This window comes from Pipra filicauda, unplaced genomic scaffold (assembly GCF_003945595.2).
Source record: "Pipra filicauda isolate LSUMZ 115617 unplaced genomic scaffold, ASM394559v2 scaffold193_size2426894_pilon, whole genome shotgun sequence".
Classification (NCBI taxonomy): Eukaryota; Metazoa; Chordata; class Aves; order Passeriformes; family Pipridae; genus Pipra; species Pipra filicauda.
This window is the reverse complement of record NW_024104302.1, coordinates 2,025,812-2,045,142: the sequence shown is the minus strand read 5'-3', so window position 1 is coordinate 2,045,142 and position 19,331 is coordinate 2,025,812. Positions and strand designations below refer to the sequence as shown.

General features: G+C 51.9%; 1 protein-coding gene across 1 annotated transcript; it reads right to left on the bottom strand.

The window, feature by feature from the left end:
- Nucleotides 1-283: 283 nt before the first annotated feature.
- On the bottom strand, nucleotides 284-19,315 carry DNAJC7 (DnaJ heat shock protein family (Hsp40) member C7). The gene is made up of 14 exons (XM_027746145.2): nucleotides 19,205-19,315; nucleotides 12,236-12,324; nucleotides 11,861-11,985; nucleotides 11,663-11,776; nucleotides 11,267-11,341; nucleotides 9,672-9,790; nucleotides 9,191-9,344; nucleotides 8,309-8,473; nucleotides 7,211-7,302; nucleotides 6,780-6,853; nucleotides 6,293-6,439; nucleotides 5,943-6,095; nucleotides 5,388-5,450; nucleotides 284-5,099 (listed from the first exon to the last, which is right to left on the bottom strand). The coding sequence occupies exons 1-14, from the start codon at nucleotides 19,294-19,296 to the stop codon at nucleotides 5,062-5,064; spliced, it is 1,500 nt and encodes a 499-aa protein (XP_027601946.1). The 5' UTR covers nucleotides 19,297-19,315; the 3' UTR covers nucleotides 284-5,061.
- Nucleotides 19,316-19,331: the final 16 nt, after the last annotated feature.

Below are 19,331 nucleotides of genomic sequence, written 5' to 3'. Positions count from 1 at the left end.
GAGCTATAAACCCACCTAGATCACCTGTGACCCTCCCTGCCCTCCATGGAGAAATCCTTCCAGCTCCCACACCAGCAGCAGCCGAGTGCCCAATGCTCAGCCAGGGCCTCTCCTGACAGAACCTCAAGGGTTTGCTCCAACAAAGCTCAAAAACGCCCTTTGGCAGCACCTGCCCAGGGGCCAACTGAGCCCACACCCCCAGCATCCAGATCACTCCAGCACTGGAATGCACGGCTGGAACATCTCCTTCATCTGCCTGTTCAAGAACAACAGTGACACTGTCGTCGTTTGAGTTTTTATTAGTTTGTACATCATATACAGTTTATAATAAAGTAAAACCGATTGCATATGGGTCTGCTCAGGCTGATTCCCCATACAAACACAGCATCAGGAGTTCTGCTAAGGAAGTAAACAACAAATATTCACATTTTTACCATTCACATCCTAGAAAGGTCCAAGAGGGACAGGACAGTCAGTACCGACACGGAGCCTGGCTGGGAGAGGATGAGGAGTTTGGCAAAGCGATGGGACAGCGATTGCTCCATGCAATTCCCCTTTCCTCCCAGGGAAAGGTTGAGCTATGTACACTGAGGTAAACATTCCGAATTCCAATTCAGATAAATACGGCAGCGCAGGGACAAGCTCCTCTCCAAGGGGCTTCGCATCGGCGCCTGGATTTGTCCTGACTATTCTGTAACGTCGTGACCACCACGACTCACATGCACTGAGGGGCTTGGGGTGCTCCACACGCAGCCCCTCTGACTCTACCTCACACCACACTCTGTCCACACGAGCCATTAAGGACAGCAAGGATGGGGATGGGGCAGTGGGACAGGCTGGGATGGCAGCCAGGCTCTCCACAGATCCTGTCTTCCCAGGCCATCCTCTGTGCTCCAGCTCGGGCGCAGTGTCCCAGCTCCCCACTCCCAGCAACAGACCAGAGCTGTCCCTCTGAGCTCAGGTCTGGGCAAGGGAAAATGCCCAACGCTGCTCTGAGAAGGGATAACCCCATCCCTGACAGCAGCAGTGGGAGAGCCGGGCCTGGCAGGAAGGCCAAAGAGTTACATGCCAGCTCCTACAGTCACACAGGGCCTGGGGCACAGGGACAGCCAGGAATGGCCCCTCCAGCTGCTGCCACCTGTCCCTGTCACAGCCCTGCCACAGCTGCCTGGGGACCGGCACCGCTCCAGGGATGGGGTGGGTGCAGCACAGGGGTGTCCTGTTCCCTAGGGACAAGGCACGAATTTAAACAGGATGAAAACCATCCACTGGAGATAAGGGAAGATGTAGAGTTGTTACTGAAACTGAGGAAGTCATTTGGAAGTGGCAAAGCAGCGCGTGGCCCGACCCTGTTTGGTGGCTGCGGAACTGGGACCGGCGCAGCTGGACAGGGACTGGCACCAGAGCTGGACCAGCCTCTGTGCCAGAAACACCACGACAGCACAGCAGCTTCCACTCTGTATCCTGGCAGATACAGAGTGGGACCCACTATTCCATGGATAATGGATAATACTGTTGTCCCGGAACATTTTTTTCTTTCTCCTGTTTTCCAACTTGCATTCCTGTATTTACAACAGCTGTCAGCACTGGGGGTCCCGCTCACTGAACACTCCTGGAGTGTTCAAACAACAAATCTGGTACCTTCTGTGCAGCCAAAGCAACAAGGAGCCAGTCAAAGAGGGTGACCAGAACCCCCTGAATGGTCTTCACAGCTTTCCAACCCAACTACTCCATGATTCCATGAGCATGATCAGGCAAAACCACATCCAAGGGAAAGTCTAACAGCCAAACAATTCCTATCTCCCTGCAAACACTGCAGTCCCACAGCAGAGCCCACACAGGCCAGCTCTGCCCACAGCCACACTCCCCACACACTTTTCCTGTAGTTGACAACTTTCCTGGAGAAGCTGACAGCTCCTTCTTGAGCTGTTCAGAACAAATACTCCCAGCACGACTGGTGGAAGATCCCCCAGCACACCAGCCTGGTCTGCCCTCAGCCATGGCAGCTCTGCTCTCTCCAGGTCTTTCCCATTTGGCAGGAGCTCTCACTGCACCAGCCATTCCCCCTGGGGGACCCTGGGCAGGAGCTGCCAGGCCAGAGCTGGCCAGGAGTGACACCAAGGAGCAGGAAGTGTCTGACCACACCTGATCATGTCCATCCCACCACGCCTGTGCCTCAGGGGCAGCACATGAAGCACCTGCCTCCTGCACCTCCATCAGCTCCTTGTCCTTCTAGAAACAGCTCAGGGACAACATCCCTTGAAGACTACAATCACAGTGTCTGTGGCAAATCCCTACATCCAGTGGCTCCCGTGGAGCCAGAGGACATGCAGGGGGGCTGTGAGCAGCTGGAGCAGTGGCACTCCTGTTTCCTATGGCTACACACAACCACAACCCACAGATAATAACCTCCGTGTGTGGAGGCAACGCTCCAAGCAACACTCATCTGAGCACGTTTTTTGGAAAGAAGTAGTCGCATGCCCCCAGGCTGTGCTGGGACGCGGTGGAGGTCACAGTGCCACCTGTGCTGCTGCTGCCCTGAGGTGCTGGATGCCACCAAAACCTGCTCAGCCCTGCTCTGTGCAGAGAGGAACAGGGACAGAGCTCAGGGCATCCTAGTGGAGGGTGCCCCTGCCTATGGCAGGGGGTTGGACTCGATGGCCTTTAAAGGTCCCTTCCAGCCCAAACCGTTCCGTGGTTCTGTGCCTTCACTTTGACTCACATAATAACGCTCCGTAAAAAGTCTTGGCACTCACCATATGAATATTTAACTACATTAAATCATGCATTCATGTACAGGTTATAAATAGCTGCTGTATACGTTTTTCTCTCCCAGAAGCAGAGCCATCCCACTCCTGTGCTCAAAGGAATGGGCTCACTCATAGCTTGGAGAGAAGGAAGGGAGGAAGGAAGCAGACTGCACTTCCCTAGGGCAGGGGGAAATGAGAACAAACCCACTGACAGACACAGGACACGGCTGTGCTCAGCAATGGGAGACTGAGAACAGCCCAGACTGTACAGTGACAACAACACACAGAGAACGAGACATCATGGATCTGGAACACCACTAAAGAAGCCCTGTAAACTGATTTACAGTGCCAGGAGAGCTGGGGGAGGATCGATGTGCATAGACCAGGGTTTCGGTTCCCCAGGGATTCACCGTTTTGGAGCCTGAAAGGTGCCAGGACCCAACTGCTCTTGGTGCACCTGGGTGGGTTCAATCCCTCACACTGGTGTGAAGGACCTTGGAATAAACATGGTAGAGTCAGGTTTTGAAAGTATTACTCAGCACTGGCTCACTTGGAAAGCTGAGTTTCAAGTGAGTTGTAAAATACTCTATTCTGCAGTGCTAAAATTTAAGCCCTTAAATTTTCCCTCTACGAAAGCAGATTGTCAAGAATCCTGACCAAAGACCACAGCAGGACCACAACAGCACTGTCTCTGCTGGAACCACTGGGACCTTGGAGCCCCATCCCGGTCCCTGTCCCGCTGGAAGGACACGCACAGCCCTCGGGAGGGAGGAAGACAAAGACATGGCATTCAGAGCCATCACCTCGTGCAATGAACTCACTGCAGTGTTTGTTCCTGCAGAAGGAAGGTAAGTCAGGTGTTACACAGAGTCAGTGTCAGGTTCTCTCTCCGCACAGCCCAGCCTGTGAGCACCAACACCCCTTCTCTGAGCAAACTCTGGCCTCCAACGGCCCCGCACTGCCAGGTCAGCCCAGGACCCAGCCATGGCCCCACTGCCCCTCACTGAGCACCAGCCCAGGATCCCCAGCCACGGCCCTGCTGCCTCTTGCTCCCCTCACACCCCATGCTGAGCGTGAACCCTCCACAGACAGGACTGAACTCAGAGCACCCGGGCAAAAAGGTTCTCCACTCTCTAGAGAACAGGGGAGAATTCCAGGAGCAGAGCCCTCTCCCAGGTAAGATCCTGCTGCAACACCACCTTTTAAGTGAAAACCAAACCCATCTGGACATGGCTCCGGGCCAGAAGCTCATCCATCCCTCCAGCTCCCATCCTGACACTGCACAAGAGAAGCGAGTAGAGACTGTCAGTTCAGAGCTGGGCTTTGCATTTCCTTGCTGCTTTGGATGAGTAAATCACTGCCAGGAGAAAACCACTTGGCCAGGTTAACCAACCAGCCCAGCTGCTGCACACCAGGAGCTCGGCACTGCACATCTCAAACCACCCACAATCCCTGCCTGAACTTCACTTGGCAATGAAAGACTCACCCACATCATGGATCAGTAACAGGAAATCACACATCAAGCTCAACAAAATCAAGTTCAGCACAAATATGAAATATTCAAGTGGATTAATTAAAAAAAGTACAGTGAAGGAATTCAGCCCAGAGCAAATTCAATATTCCCTTAAACAGGACAATCCTGGGAACACAAAGCCCTTAATTCCAGCTGCATCACAGGGAATTCTCACATAAGCTGCTCTTTAAACTCAAAGCAGCATTTCTCTGATACAGAATTGTAAGCTCACACATTATCACTGAAGTTAATGCCCGAGTGGACCTTGGGAGAACCATGGGAAAAAAGAGAAATAAAAAGAGCCAAAAATCCAGCTGGCAGGTAAAACAGGATTGTATAAAACTGGATTGAGTGTTGGCAATATTTCCAAAAAATTAGGATAACTTACAAGTTACTCGAAACCCTGGACATGCTGCTTCAGAGCCAACCAAAATAAACCAGGAGATTCCTTCACCCTCTCACACATGGAGATTCCGGGAAAATGCCGGGAAATCCTCTGTGCTGAGGGGCAGGAGCAGCTGAAAGCATGGGCCAGCATGGAGGGACCAAAAGATTCAAAGCTTTATTTTTATTTTTTTTTTTTTAATAAAGTTAACAGTAAAACAAAATTCACAAGCCTTCCCCTCCCGAGCTGGTTTCCTCTTCACGCACACAACACACAAACAGAGGCTCCAACCCAGAAATGAAACTGCTCTAAGGACAACGAGACGTGATGGAGGAGGAGTCTGGGGCTGTCCGTACTCGAGGTTAAAAGAAGCAGATCAGGTATGTGTGGTTTTATTTGTGTTTGTTTGCTTCTTAGCCAAACTGGAAAAAGAAATTTCCAGGACCAGAAGCTGAAAAAGAAAATGGGAGATATCAGGACTTTCCAAACTCAAAGACAAAACAGTTCAGTGCAATCCGGAGCAGCACATGGATGGCCACACCCACACACACCTCCAGAACAGGGAACGCCCTTGTGGCTTTTGAACCCAAAACAACCAGAACCAGCCACCAGCCGAGGCTGTACAGGCAGAACTTTCCATGCTCTCCTCAAGCAGCACATCCACTGGGAGCCCCAGCTGCCCTGTCAGGGATTCCATGTACTTACGCCTCCAAGGCTGGCAGGAGCACACCTCACCTACCTTCGAAGCTGAAGCCTCCCGGCCCGCCGAAGAAGGCCTTGAAGATGTTATTTGCATCAAAGTCTACAGGGAAGAGAAGGAATTCATGAGCTGCAGGGAAGCAGCCAGTTACACTCCCACAGAACTGTCAGTTCACTGAGAGGGTTTCAAAGGGGGTGAGCAGGGACACAGGGCTGGCTCCGAGCCCTGGCACAGCAGCAGCAAACAGGTAAAAGCAGCTGTCACAGGGAGAACCTGTCAGGAGGCAGCCTAAGGGTTTGGATAAGCAGCATTCAGGGATCCACAGTTACACTACATGTCCTGTGATAGATTTCTACCTAATGGCAGCTACTGCCCACACCAACTCAGCCAAAGACAACGCCCACCAGTGTCCCAGCCATTTCCCAACTGGAAACACTCAGTGCAGCTCTGCCATCCCAATGCTTTCAGCAACCAAACTGAATCAATTCATGGAATTATTCCCAATGGGAGGCTTGCTTTAGGGCCTAAGGCAGATTCTTAAGGGTCTGACCTTGTTAAAGGCTGCCATGCCAGAGTATCATAAGGAACACTGACCTCCCATATTCAATCCATCCTCTTCCAGATCCTGCCCGCTGTCGTAGCGGGCCTTCTTCTTGGGATCTGACAGGATTGTAAAGGCTTCACCAACCTCCTTAAATTTCTTCTCCTCTTCTTTCTGTACTTCTGCACTTGCCCCACTGTGTCGATCTGTGGATACACAAACAAGCAGGAAGAAGCTATTAATTTCTAGTGCAAATGGAAAACAAACATTCCCAAACTCCCGTCCCAGCACATGCTCTAAATCTGTGGGGTCAGAGCTGCCATTTGTCCAGAAATTCCCACTCCCATATGTATTCCTGCCTCAGTGATGGCTGTACAGGACACACAGGGACTGCTGTGGGTACCTGGATGGTGCATTAGTGCTCGTTTCCTGTAAGCCTTCTTGATCTCATCTTCAGAGGCATTTTTGTCCACCCCCAGGATTTTGTAGTAGTCTTTCCGTTTGCTCTTTTTCAGTTCCACCTGTGCGTTCTTTAGGAGCTGTTTGTGTTCTGGAAAGGAGCACAAGGCCAGAGGAGAGGGGTTACTTTGTCCTACCCACTTCAGGCCACTCAAAAAGCAAGGGGACAGTTAAAATGAGAACCAAAACCAGACATTCTGAACTCAGTGCACTGTCTCAGCCACAAGCTCAATTATCATCTCAGCATTCAATGCTGGGAGAGAAATCAGACCTGAGACAGGCATTTCCAATGCTTCCAAGGGCTTCTCCATATTGTTCTGCTGGGGTAAAAGGCTGCAAATCAGAGCATATTGTGGGGAAAAAAGCAACAACAAAAAAAATTGGCAGGTAAGGGAAAAGTGTGAACACACACAGAGTGCCCATGTGCTCACCTTTTGTTTTCTCTGTCTGATAAACCTTCTCATAGTCTCTTACAGCATCTTCATATTGTTCTGTGTCCATGTAACTGTGGAAAGAAACACTGGTGGTCAAGGTGTCCTTCATAGGAATATCAAAGAGGGCTCAGTACAGCTGTCTGGGTGGATGTTGATTAAGAAAGAGAAGTGCCCTGGACTGCAGCAGAGTCATCAGAAGGGCCCACACAGGGCCACTGCCAGGGAGCCCAGACACTTGCTACTTTTGGGAGCTTCCCTCATCTCCTCAGCAGCATAAGGGAGAGGAATAAACTGAGGACCCCTCAGTGCAGAACCTTCTGCACTCCTATTCAGTTAAACTCCAGATTTGTGACCCCGTCCCTCAGAGCTGCCGGGAGGACACTCCTGCCCACACACCTGCTCAGGTGCCCGTGCCAAGGTGCACTCACCACTGTGCCCTCCTCAGGTATGCCTTGATGTACGTGTCGTCCAGTTTCACCGCGTTCGTGCAGTCGTCGATTGCTTCTTCAAGTTTCCTAAGCTACAACGGCAGAGAGAAGTGAGCAAATCCCAAACAGAGAACCAATTCTGCATCATGCTTTCAGGCAAAGGAAAGGTGTGAAGAATCTGGGAAAATCTCACTGGTTCCTACGTCTAGGAATTTTTTTTCAATTCCCCCAAAACACTGAGCTTTTGTTCCCTTGGAAAAAATGAGAAGCTTGGCCAGTGACATGGCAGAGCTTCGTGGTGCTTCTGTGTAAGAAATGCACTCAAAAACAAGGGTTTTCCTGAAAACAATCCCAATTCTGTATCCAAGCTAATTCCCAGACAGCAAGATAAACTTAAAAATATTTAAAAGAAATCTTTTTTAGAAAAAGAATTGTGTGTTTTCAGACACAAACAGCCATGTAAAACATCCATTATGTTGTCTCCAGCTCATCCCACTTCCCAGGTTTCGGGAACAGCCTGTGTTCTCTTGACCGAGTGCTGATGTCTGGGGAGCAGCAACAGAGGGACAGCTGAGGAGGAAACATGCCCAGAAGATATGTTTCTGGATAGGAATTGGGAGCACTGACACATGACTGACTGCTTCTCTGGATAGTGCAGGACTAAAATTCAACAGCAAAGCTGGAAGAAGTGTCCAGGGCTTTAAAGTAGGCCTTTTTTTTAAGATTAAAAACCAAACCAAGACATGACTTACAAGAAGAATTAAGAAAATAAAGCTGTTCATTCGCAGGAAGGAAAAACAGGGACAGGGATGCCTTTTGCTGACTAAGATAAAGCTACAGCACGTCCCTCCTCTCCCTCCCACTCTGTGCAGCGCAAGTATTTGAGTTTTGTTTCTGCAGGAGTCAACTGCTGGCTGACGGGAACTGACCCAAGTGTTGTGCAAGCACAAATCCCTGACACACTGCCCATGGCCCCAGAGAGATGCAGCTGCCCAGCAGCCAGAGGAGCCTGTGCTTCCCAGAACAACTGACTTGTGGTTTATCACTGACATGATGAGGGATTTGACAACAGACACCTGCCAGGTGACCGTCCCTTACCTTTGAATTAACCGTCCCCCTGTTACAGTAGAGTTTGGCATTTGTTTTGATATTATTTGGGTCTATTCCTAGTGCCTCTGTGTACAGTTCATATGCTAGTTTGTAGTTGCCTTTCTTGAATGCTTTATTCCCGTCTTCCTTCTTCGCTTTAAGTGCTTTGGCATTCTGAAAGGAAACACACCTGAGTCAGGACACAAGGTCAGGGTTCAAGGGGACCGAGCACCTTGTTCTGCTGGACAAGGGCCCTCAAACATAACAGTTCTAATTTGGTTTCAGACACTACTGCAGGACACAAGCCACAGTCTTGCTCCAGCAGCTGAAACAAGCTGGAAGCACTTTGACTTTCCCCCAAGAGAAGCACTAAGGAAGAGCCAGTGCCGGTTCCAGGCATTCTCCACAGCAAAAAGGTTGCCTAATTTTTAAGATGAGAACATGACAGTGCAGTAAATTTAAGGATTAAAATAAAAGGACTGAGAGCTCACTTTTTGAGGGCTTATACATGTGAACACATTAGAAAAGTCAGTTAAAGAACTACACCAGGAAAGGAGCAACATGAAGGAACAGTGTTAAATGCAAGTCAGGCTGTGGGCGGATATTGGATATGAAAGTCAGGAGTTCCTTTAAAAATGATGTATCTGGGAACAAAGAAGAGTGAAGGGGAAGCAGCTTCAAAGTATCACAATCTCCTGAGAAACAGCTTCTGGCAACTTGGGTTTATCCAGTTGTCTTTGGGAAGGGCTGGATACACCGCCTGCTCCCGGAGGTCTGGGAATGATAATGCTGAGAGAGGGAGAAGGGACTGATCCAGTCGAATCAAGTTAAGCGTTTGCTTTAAAAAACCCCAAATCCTGGTAACTTTGCAGTCCCTTCTCCACCACTTACCCGGCAGGCAAGACAGGCCTTCTCGTGGTCCGGGGCCATCCTGAGGGCCTGCACGAAGAACTGCACGGCCTTCTCGATGCAGTCCTCGTAGTACAGGCACAGCCCGCGCACGTACAGCGCGTCGGCGTTCGTCGAGTCCATCCGCAGGATATCACTGCAGCAACAGCAAGGAAGGAAATGTTCCCCGTTCCCGCCTCCTTCTGACCTCCACAAGCACCTTCCTCTGCTCAGCTATCCAGTTATTTTATCAAGTCCATGCTACAGATGAGCCAAAAGGACGTGAACCTGCTCGAGCAGGACGGCTGGCTGGGAGCAGGGTCTGGATGCAGCTTCCCGGGAAGATTAACAGGGATAAACTCACACATTCCTCCTCCTCCTCACAGTGTGCATTAAGGACTATTTCTTTTTTGTATTCCCTCATTTACCCCGGGTGTGGAGCACAGGCAGCAGCCAGGACACCCCCTAGCCCTCGGACACTCACCTGGCCACAGACTGAGCCTCGGGGTACCGGCCCAGCAGCGCCAAACACTCGGCCTTGAGGATTTTGAACCGGTGACATGCGGGAGCAAACTCCAGAGCACGATCCATGCAAAACACAACCTGGGGTGGGAAAAGCCACAGGCGTGAGCAACAGCAAAGACCAACGGCCTAGTCTGAACAGCTACACCACGTCTGGGATTTGTGTTTGACCAAGAAGGTGAGTGCGGCTGCTGGAGACACATTCACTGGAAAATTTTCCTCATGTGCAGGTTTTTTTGTCTTTTAAAGGGCTTTGTGTGCCAAGATCTGAGGCGTCTGCTGTGTTACTGTGACAGAGCACTACACAAGACTCAAGGGACACCTGTAGGAGGTCCACCCCTTTAACTCTTCTAAACTGTAAGCCCTAAAGAAAGAGTCAAAGAGGACAATCCTGCCCCTGTTTCCTGCAGTATAAAGACACTTAGAAGAGACAGCAATTCAATAGATTGAGACAGTTTGGACTAAAGGAAACACAAAAAAGTACAGTATAGGAGCTGATCTTCCACTGGCCTGCCAGCCATGGGCAGGGTGAGCTAATGGGTCTTTTCCATCCCTGCTCTCGGCGGGGACATCTGCACGAGAACGGGGCATTGTTCCCCAAGGTTCATCTGCTCCCCAGCCCGTGACATCACGGGGCCCTGCTGTGGGAAGCACTGTGCTCCAGAGCCAAAGGCTCCTGGGAGAGGCAGGAGCAGGAGCAGCTCTCCAGAAACAAAGATCACGTTTCATGTGAGCCTCCCCAGTGGAGTGGGACCAGGGAAGTGAGGGACAGACACAGGACGTCCAGTACAGGCATGGCAATTCCTACACATGAAATTCAGATTGACTACACATCCCATTTGCTCCTCAGAAACAAGGGGTACAATGATGGGATTTACCCTTCCAAAATCTTGAGCTTAGCCTAAGAGTCAGTGACCTGAACAGCAAGCTCAGTGTGCCAGACAATCTCCTTTCTGGGCCAAGTCTGAGCCTTACATGCATCCACTGCACAGAAACAGTTGCATGAGAAGTGTTTGGTGCCTTTCAGATTTCATGCTGTCGTTTCTTGTTCTATCAGGTTAGTACCAGCTGCATCCTCTTACAGCCCTTGGGAAGAAAGATTTGGAAGCAGTAAGATGAGTGCCCCATGCAGATCTGCATTGCTCCCTGTGTGACCCTCACTGGCACATGGCCTGCCTCTGGGTTTTTGTTGTTTTGTTTTGTTTTTTTTTTAAAGAGCTGAGAAAGAAGAATCCTGGATATGCATTTTAGGAGCAAAGCACGATTAAATGCTGCTGCTGACAAAATCTGTCACAAACAGCTCCACTCATCTTGCAAAGCAAATGGTGACAGAGGACACTCAGCCTGAGCCAGTCACCTCCTCACTTTTCATTCAGTCGGTGCTCAGGGAGCACAAGCTCTGCCCCTTTCACAGCTGACACAGTTCACCAGCCAGCCTTGCTTCAACAGATGTGGCACAGCACCTCCCAGACACCCGACAGGGAAATCAGCCACACACCTTGCTGCACAGGCCAGGTCAGTTCTTATATAAGACCACAGCAAACAAGTTCATCTCACCTTCCTGAAATCCCGTTTCTCAAAATCCACCTCGGCTATTTTTTCATACTCAAGCACGGTCGTGGCGTTCTTCAGCTGAAAGACAGAACACACAAGTGCTGCAGGACAGTCTCTGCTCTGAAATGCCACCAAGTCAATCCCTGAAGCGTCAGAGCCAAATCTACTGCAGACCGTGGACTGATAATGCAGATGACATGAATACTTTTGTTAGCATTAAAATCAGTTTGAAATTAATTGACCAAACTGGTAGCCCAGGAAAATGTACCCTGTGAAAGGGACAAAACAGTGGCAGCTGATTTACACCACTCTCCATTTTTCCTCTGGAGAGCTGGAGGAAAGACCAGCTTAGCCTCCTCAGCATCTACTGGGGCCAGTTAAATCTGAAGACCCTCTTACCTCCTGCTGTGCCTGGGTATTCTTATGATCCAGTTCCAAAACTCGTTGAAAGCAGCGACTGGCAGCCATGGCATTCCCTAGGGAAAGGTGGCACTTCCCTTCCCGCAGATGGCCCTGGGAACAGATAAAAGGGAGTTGCAGGAGCTGCAACAGGTGCAGACAAGGTACTGAACGAAGAGCCCGAAGTTCTCCACGTACCCGCACAAAGCTGTCGTCCAACCTGACCGACTGCTGAGCATCCTCCAGTGCTTCTCGGAACCTCCCCAGCATCATGAGCGTGGCAGCTCTGTTCCCATAATAACTGGCATTATTGGGACAGGTATCTGGGGACGATGCAAGACTCACTGTCAGTGTAATGCAGCAGCTACACAGCTTGTGGCACTCATTAAGAACATTGGCCCTGACCGGCATTATCGATCTGGCAACATTTCCCAAGGTAATCAAAGCAGGCAAGAAGTTTCCATCCAGCATGTACTGTCAGAAACCCTGCTGGTGTGTTTGAAATCAGCAATCAGCTCTGATTTCTAGATGTGGTATTCAGCAAAGATTGATATGGCCATCAGCTCTTCTCACCTATGGCTTTCGTGTAGTAGTTGTACGCTTCGTTGTAATCTTTCTTGGCATAGTACGCGTTTCCTTGCTCCTTGAATGCTTCTGCTTCTCTGAAAGGAAGCAAAACACCACATTTTCAGAGGGATTGAGCACCGGATTCTGACCATGTTGACCATTTGATCCCCAAGCAACCTCAGTATAACTCTTCAGTGGTCCAAACGCTTGTAGCTGGTTGCTGTGAGATCTCAGCACACACTGCTCAGGGGAAAGCAGCACACCTTGTGTCCTGCTGGCTCTCAGATACTCCAGCCCTTTAGCCGGGTCATGAACAGGGATAACGGATATTTCCTGGCCAAATATTACAGGGATGCAATAGCAGCCTAAAACCACCCTTGAGTCTCTCCTCAGAGAGTCCAGCAGAACTCTTTGGTATGGGGTTTATCCAACAGCCCCCTCCAACAGGCAGAGCACAAGAGACAGCACTGCCTCTCTCAGAAGTCCCATGTACTTACGAACAAAGGCCAAGAAGAACAGTTTCCACATTCAAAAGACAGCTAAATCAAAAAAGAAATATGGGTGCAAGCCTCCAGCAGAAGCTTGGCACTGCCTTGGCAACAGGTCCAGAAATAGTCCTCACACTCAAGAACAAGCGTTTGCAGAGACAGTTTGGGACATTTAAAAACACACAACATATGGTTTAAAGCAGCTTCCCTTAAACTCCTGAAAGCAAAGCTTTCCCTGAGGGAAATGAAACCCTTCTCTCTCTCTTCCCTCATCTCCCTTCACCCTTCCAGACGCACAGTCCGAGAGGGAGTGCACACCACGGTGCTGGAGCTGGGAACACGAGCAATGCTCTGCAGGCCAACCAGGGAGAGAACAATGGGAATTGTGTTGGAACAAGTTCCCATGTTTTCAGCCTCGCTCAGGCTGCCATTGGCCGTTCCCACACAACTGCCTCATGCAGGGGTTGTTTTCAGTGAGCCATCGAAGATTTCCCAGCTGGCAGAACAATGGACACAGGGAAGTGTGCTCTTCACTTTCAGTTTTAACTTTTGCTCCAGGCTACATCCTGGCCTGGCCATGCCATGGCCCTGTAGGAGTCACACTCTGGGAGAGCCCAGAGCCACACGCTGTGCTCAGCTGAAATGGGATGGTAACAACTGTGGCAGAGAGAAAGGGCAGCGCCCGCACCCACTGCCTCGGGCTCCCGAGGCAGCTCCTCCTGCTGCTGCTCCAGCAACAGATTAACTCACCCGTGGGAGACAGGACACTGCCATCCCTCCATTGCCTCAGCCCTCCCAGCATCACACCTGAGGCAGATGCTGCAGCCTGGCTCCTCCTCAGGAGCCAGCACCCATCACAGCCCCAGGGCAGCACAGAACCCTCCTGGCTGCACCATCTACAGCAAGGATTGCCTGCAGGATGGATCCATATCACAGGCTTTGTCTGATTAAAATGCTTCCAAACACAACCACCTCCTTTGAATATTACAGATCAAACATCCAAATACGGTGGAAAAACTACTCAGCAATTCTGCACTTCTGGAACCTGGGCATTAAGAAGTTTCACCGCTCTCTTGTTTCTGTAATGGTAAATGGAAAAGAAAATCACAGATCCTATGAAAGTTCCTTCCCTCAGAAGGTGTCTGTTACACAATTTAAAGTGTGAACAGTCTTAATGGCAGAACTCACCTGAGCCACCACTGCAGCCCGGCACAGCAGGCCCCAAGTCACAAGTCTTTTAGCAATTTTACTTGTCATGTCATGAGGAATCACTGCCTTACAGACACAGCTGGGTGCCAGAGCATCCCATCTGCAACAAACTGCTGGGAAGAGCTGGGAAAATGGGAGAAAGAAAACATATCCATGCAAAACCAACTTTCACAGAGCTCTGGTACTCTGAGATGCCAGAGAAACACCCCCACACAAGGATTACCGTTTTCTCCTCTTTTTTATTGGCCCATTTTCCTTTTAAGCATTTTAACACAGATCGATGTATCAGCAAGTCACAGTGCCTCGTGTGACACCGGCAGAAAGGAGAGCACAGCTATCTGCTGCTCACACGGCCTAAAGTTTAGTGATGAAAATTGTGAAAGAAGCAGCAAATCACCCCAAGAGCACGAAGGGAAAGGAGCTGCTGGAGCTGCCAGGCTGGGCTCGAGCTCCCAGCCCCAGGACAGAAGCAGCTCTGCCTCGTTGTGCCCCGCTGACATAGGAGCACACAGAGCACACAGCCCTTGTTTACCACGGCTGTGGCTCCAACAAGGAGAACTGCAGCCCCTGATCTCACTGGGGATTGTTTCACCCCAAACAGATGCTGCGGCCTGAATGAGCTCATTCTGCCTCCCGCGCCGCTGGGCCCTGCGCTCCCCACTTGCTACTTTTGACACTGAAGAAGAATCGTGCTTTGCTAAAAATACACCCCTGGCTCAATGGGTGGCTTTGTGACAGGGTCGGTGTCTTCGCGGGGCCGCTGGACGCAGACACGGGGAAGAACTGCTCTAAGGGGCTGGGGAAGAAGCTTGTCTTTCATGGCTCACGTGCACCACGGGCACAGGAGGGCCTGGTGGGAGTGATTCTCCCTGTGAGCAAGGCAACTCTTTTATTCTCTTTTGTAATAATTTCAGTTGGAAAATACGTCCAAGATCATCAAGGCCCACCTGTGACTGATCACCACCTTGTCAACTAGACCAGTGCACTGAGTGCCACGACCAGTTGGACACCTTCAGGGACAGGGACTCCCCCACTCCCAGGGCAGCCCCTTCCAATGCCTGACCACCCTTCCTGTGACAGAATTCTTCCTGATGTCCAACCCGGATCTCGCCTGGCACACCAAGCTTGTGTGATCCAAGCTTGAGACACACCAAGACAAACAGCAGCTGTGTGTGCCGACGCTCCCTCGCATGCCCAGGCCCCAGGATGGAGCTCACTGCCTGGCTGGTGGGGATGATCGAAAAAAACTCTGAGGCATCAGTGAGGAAGCAGCACAAGGCTCCTTCTCCTCCCCATGCCCTGCTGAAAGCTCAGCCCCTGCTCCTTCCCAGCACAGCAGCGCTCAGAGAATCTGTCCTGCGCACAGTGACAGAATCCCACGCTTGCCTAACAACTCCTGCCTCCTCCTCAGAGCTTCCACACACTGCCCCCACTCGAGTGCCGATCGTGGCTTCCACCCCCCCACTCCAGCTCCCAACGAGCTTCCCGAAGACCCACCACGCAGGCATCTCATTTTCTGTCAGGGGAACCTCTGGGGATGTGTAACCCCGCAGCTCTCGGTCCAGGGGTGCTGGCACAGCCCCTGGGCAGGGATGTGCCAAGTACCACCACTGACAGAAATCCAGCACCTAAGCAGGTGGCAGAGTCGCTCTCTCACAGCTCTCCTGACCCTCACTCCCACTCCACCGCCTGCCTCTGTTATGAAACAGTGACAAAATCCTAAAATAGCCAGGATTTAAGGAAGGGTCCAAAATCCTGTCCTGGCCAAGCAATCTTTCCTGTGAGGCTCTGACAAAAGGAACACACCTGCCTTTTCTGAGCAATTCTTGCAGAGACTTTTTCTTTAATAGGATATGGTATGTTTATCCAGCATTTCTGGGGTGAAATCCCACCCAGATTCTCAGCTGTCAGATGTTACTCAGCTGCTGGAGTAAAATAAGTTTGGTGATCTCAATTCAGTTTACAGCAGGCAGATGTCTAGAGTTTAAAATTAGCCATCGTGTTTGCCACTGGACATACAATACTCTCCCCTCCCTTCTTCCAGGACTTGGAAGAGAAGCTAAACAATCTGTGTGCCAGAGAGATACACAGGGTGCACTCTAGAGACTCTTCCTCAGGTGAGGTTTGACACTGAGTGATGATTTAGAGAGATAAAATAATATATATTTACAACTTCCTCACGAGGGGAGTGGAGGCGCAGCACCAATGTCCTCTCTTGGTGACCAGTGACAGGACCCGAGGGAATGGCTGGAGCTGTGTCAGGGGCAGGTTAGACTGGATATTAGGAAAAGGTTCTTCCCCCAGAGGGTGGTGGGGCACTGAACAGGCTCCCCAGGGCAGCAGTCACACACACTGCCGTGTAACACACGTGATCCCCGGCTGGGCAGCGCTGACCCGCCGAGGCAGAGCAGAGCCCGTTTCCTGGCACATCAGCTCCCCCAACGCGCCAGGTTCGCTCTGTGCAGCAGCACAGGCGCCACCGCAGAGACTCACAGCAGCCCCGAGCCCGGGAAACCCGAGTCTGGACACGCAAGTACCTGCACAGATGGGCTGAGGAATCACCCACGGGAACGTGCCGGCAAAGGTCAGAACTGAACCTGAGCCCACAAGGCGCACAAACCCTGAACATTCCCTGCACCCGAGGGCAAACTCAGAGAAGACCAAAAGAGCAACAAGAACCAAAATGCACCACAAGAAATCCAAGAACTGACCCAAACTTCCCCTGCAGCCATGAAGGAGAACGGCAGCTGAGCCCCAACTTTAATTGTGCCGTTATGTAATTCCCAGAGCTCGGAATTAACCTAATTCCCAGCAATGGCTCCATCACTCCTGGCAGGCCCACAGCATAACTTTTGAGAAATGACAACCCATGGAAAGGTCTAGAATCAGCCAGAGATTGCTTTTTTGAAGGAAGCAATTTCTTTTGAATGAAGGAAGCTAGCCAGCTGTAAGAATACCATGGGAAAACAACTGCACTTACATCATGATTCACCCTAGAAAAGCAAAGAAAAAGGATGGAACTGTAGGTACAGATCACTTTTTCCTCATGGATAAAGCAACTGCCTAAGTCAGACATTCAAATACTCTATAGATGCACAGGGGACCAAACAACTACAGGAGCAGCTTCTGCTGCTCCTGGTATGATCATAAGATCATCATTCCACACGAGTAAAATGGGCTGAATTTATCACCTGGGAAACTCAAGTGCCCATTTATAGGCAGAACAGGAGTAGTGGAGCCTTCTCCAGGCTATCCCGGAATGACGTGGTGCCCACTCCCCTCCCTCCTGCCAGTGCTGCCCTGAGAGCTGGTGAGAAATGACATGTGTTCCAGAGAAGTCTCACCAGGATTCACCTCACTTCATGGGAACTGCACTGGAAAAGCCTCTTGCTGCTCACCAACACCTGCTGAACCAGGCCATGCCTGGAGCCTCCAGGACTCCGTGGGGGCTGTTCCGCACTCGTGGCTTCGCTGGGGGAACGATTCCCCACGGAGGCACCAACGCTCCCCAGGTCTGCAGTGAGGGCACTACAACCTCACCACGGGATTTTCCCAACCATGTGAGGTATTTCTTTTCAAGAGGCTCCCACATCCTCCAGAGCTGGAGAAGGAGGAGAAAGATCCAGCCTGGAGCACGCACGGGAGCCAGAACCCAGAGCTGCCAGGAAGATGACAAGGAAATTCTCCCTGGCAAAGCTCCAGGGACCCAAGCTCTCAGAGCAGCTGGGAGCAGGGAAAAACTGTTCCCATGGGTGAGAAACCTTTAAAATTAATGAAGAAACAAGTGAGCTTTTGGGGGTGGCCCAGCCCTGCTCATCAGCTGCTCTGCACTGATGCACTAATGGATAAAATTAACACAATTACATCAACCCCTTCCGCCAGGACCCCAACAATCCATGAGGCAGCAGCAAGACAATAATTATCCTGTGACCACACTCCATTCCTGTGCCCTGGACACCCTGGGAGCCCTCTGGCACGTCTGCAGCTGCTGCAGGACTTTAGTTACAACCACCCTGAAACGCAGATCTCATTATCCCAAAAACATGAAAAGGAAACATTGTGAAGGCAACTTGGAATACTCTGTAACTCCTGTCTGCTGGACCTAAGGAGGTGCATGGCATGGTATAGCCAGGAAGGGAAGGAAGGAAGAGTGCTAGAGGTCGCTGACAGCAGACACCTGTGCCTTTAGCCAGGCTTTTACCTCTGGGAATTTTTACCATTTCAAACACTACATTTCCCTCGCCCAGGGGCAGGAATGACGTGCCTACGCAGGGCTGTCCCGGTGCTCTATGAGCCTCAGCCAGGTGCCTCTTCAGCAGCTCCTCCTTTCCTGCTCAGCAGGACCTCCCCAGGGAGCTGCTCCTCAGGCCTCAATTGCACAGAACCCCTCAGGCCACCCATGGGAGTCTGAAAACACTGTTCCTCAGAGGCCACTTTTGGTTTTGTTTCCTCTTTTTCATTCCATTGGATAATTATCAGGAGTCATTCCCTCCCCTCCCACGGGAACTCCCTGGGAGATGAGCCCAGCGTCCACCGCTGTGTAACCAGTGGAGTTTCCTGGACATGGATCTTCTCACCTCCTGCCCTCAGCGCTCCAGCTTGCTCACTCCTGGGAGGTAAACCCGCAGGAAGGGTCAGGCTCCCACCGCCCCAGCCTCGGGGGCACGGTGCACCGGAGAACTGCAGGAGCTCCCGGGGATGGAGCGTTCCCGGGGGAGGGCCCTGCCCAGGGCGTTTCTCCCGTTATCCACAGCAAGGCAGGCCGGGGCAAAACCCACCACGGGCAGGTTTCAAACGGACCAGGGACCGGGGGACTGGGGTGATGAACCAGCAAAAGGCGTCAGATGTAGGAGTTTGAAGCCCCCCCTTCGGCAGCTGTTCAATCCTCCTCCTCTTCCTCCTTCGCGAGAGGAGGCCGCGCTCCGCCGGCACCGGTGTGCGGGCTCGGGGCAGAGGGTGTGAGCTGTCCTGCCGGGACACATGGGCCGAGGCCGGGCGGATGCTCGAACGCCGGTGCACACGGAGGCCGCGGGAGCTCACCGGCAACACACGGGCACCGCGTCCCAGCTCCAGCGGCTCCCGGGCCCCGCCGCGTGCGGCCCACGGTTGTCACGACGGTACCGGAGCCCCGGGGAGCGCTCCCATCCCGGCCGAGCACCTACGGCCGCCCCCCGCCGCGGCCCCCGGGCCCTGCGGCGCTCCCAGCCGCAGCCCGCCCGCCGGGAGCGTCGCCGGCCGCCCGCTCCCCGCCCAGCCGGCTCCGGGGCCGCCGCTGTACCTGCGCGTCTCCTCGTCGCTGTCGGCCTCGCCGGGCCCGTCGGGCGCCGCCATGACCACATCGCACTCGGGCTCGGCCGCCGCCGCCGCCATCTTACCGCGCGGGGCTGGGCGGGGCCAGCGCCGGA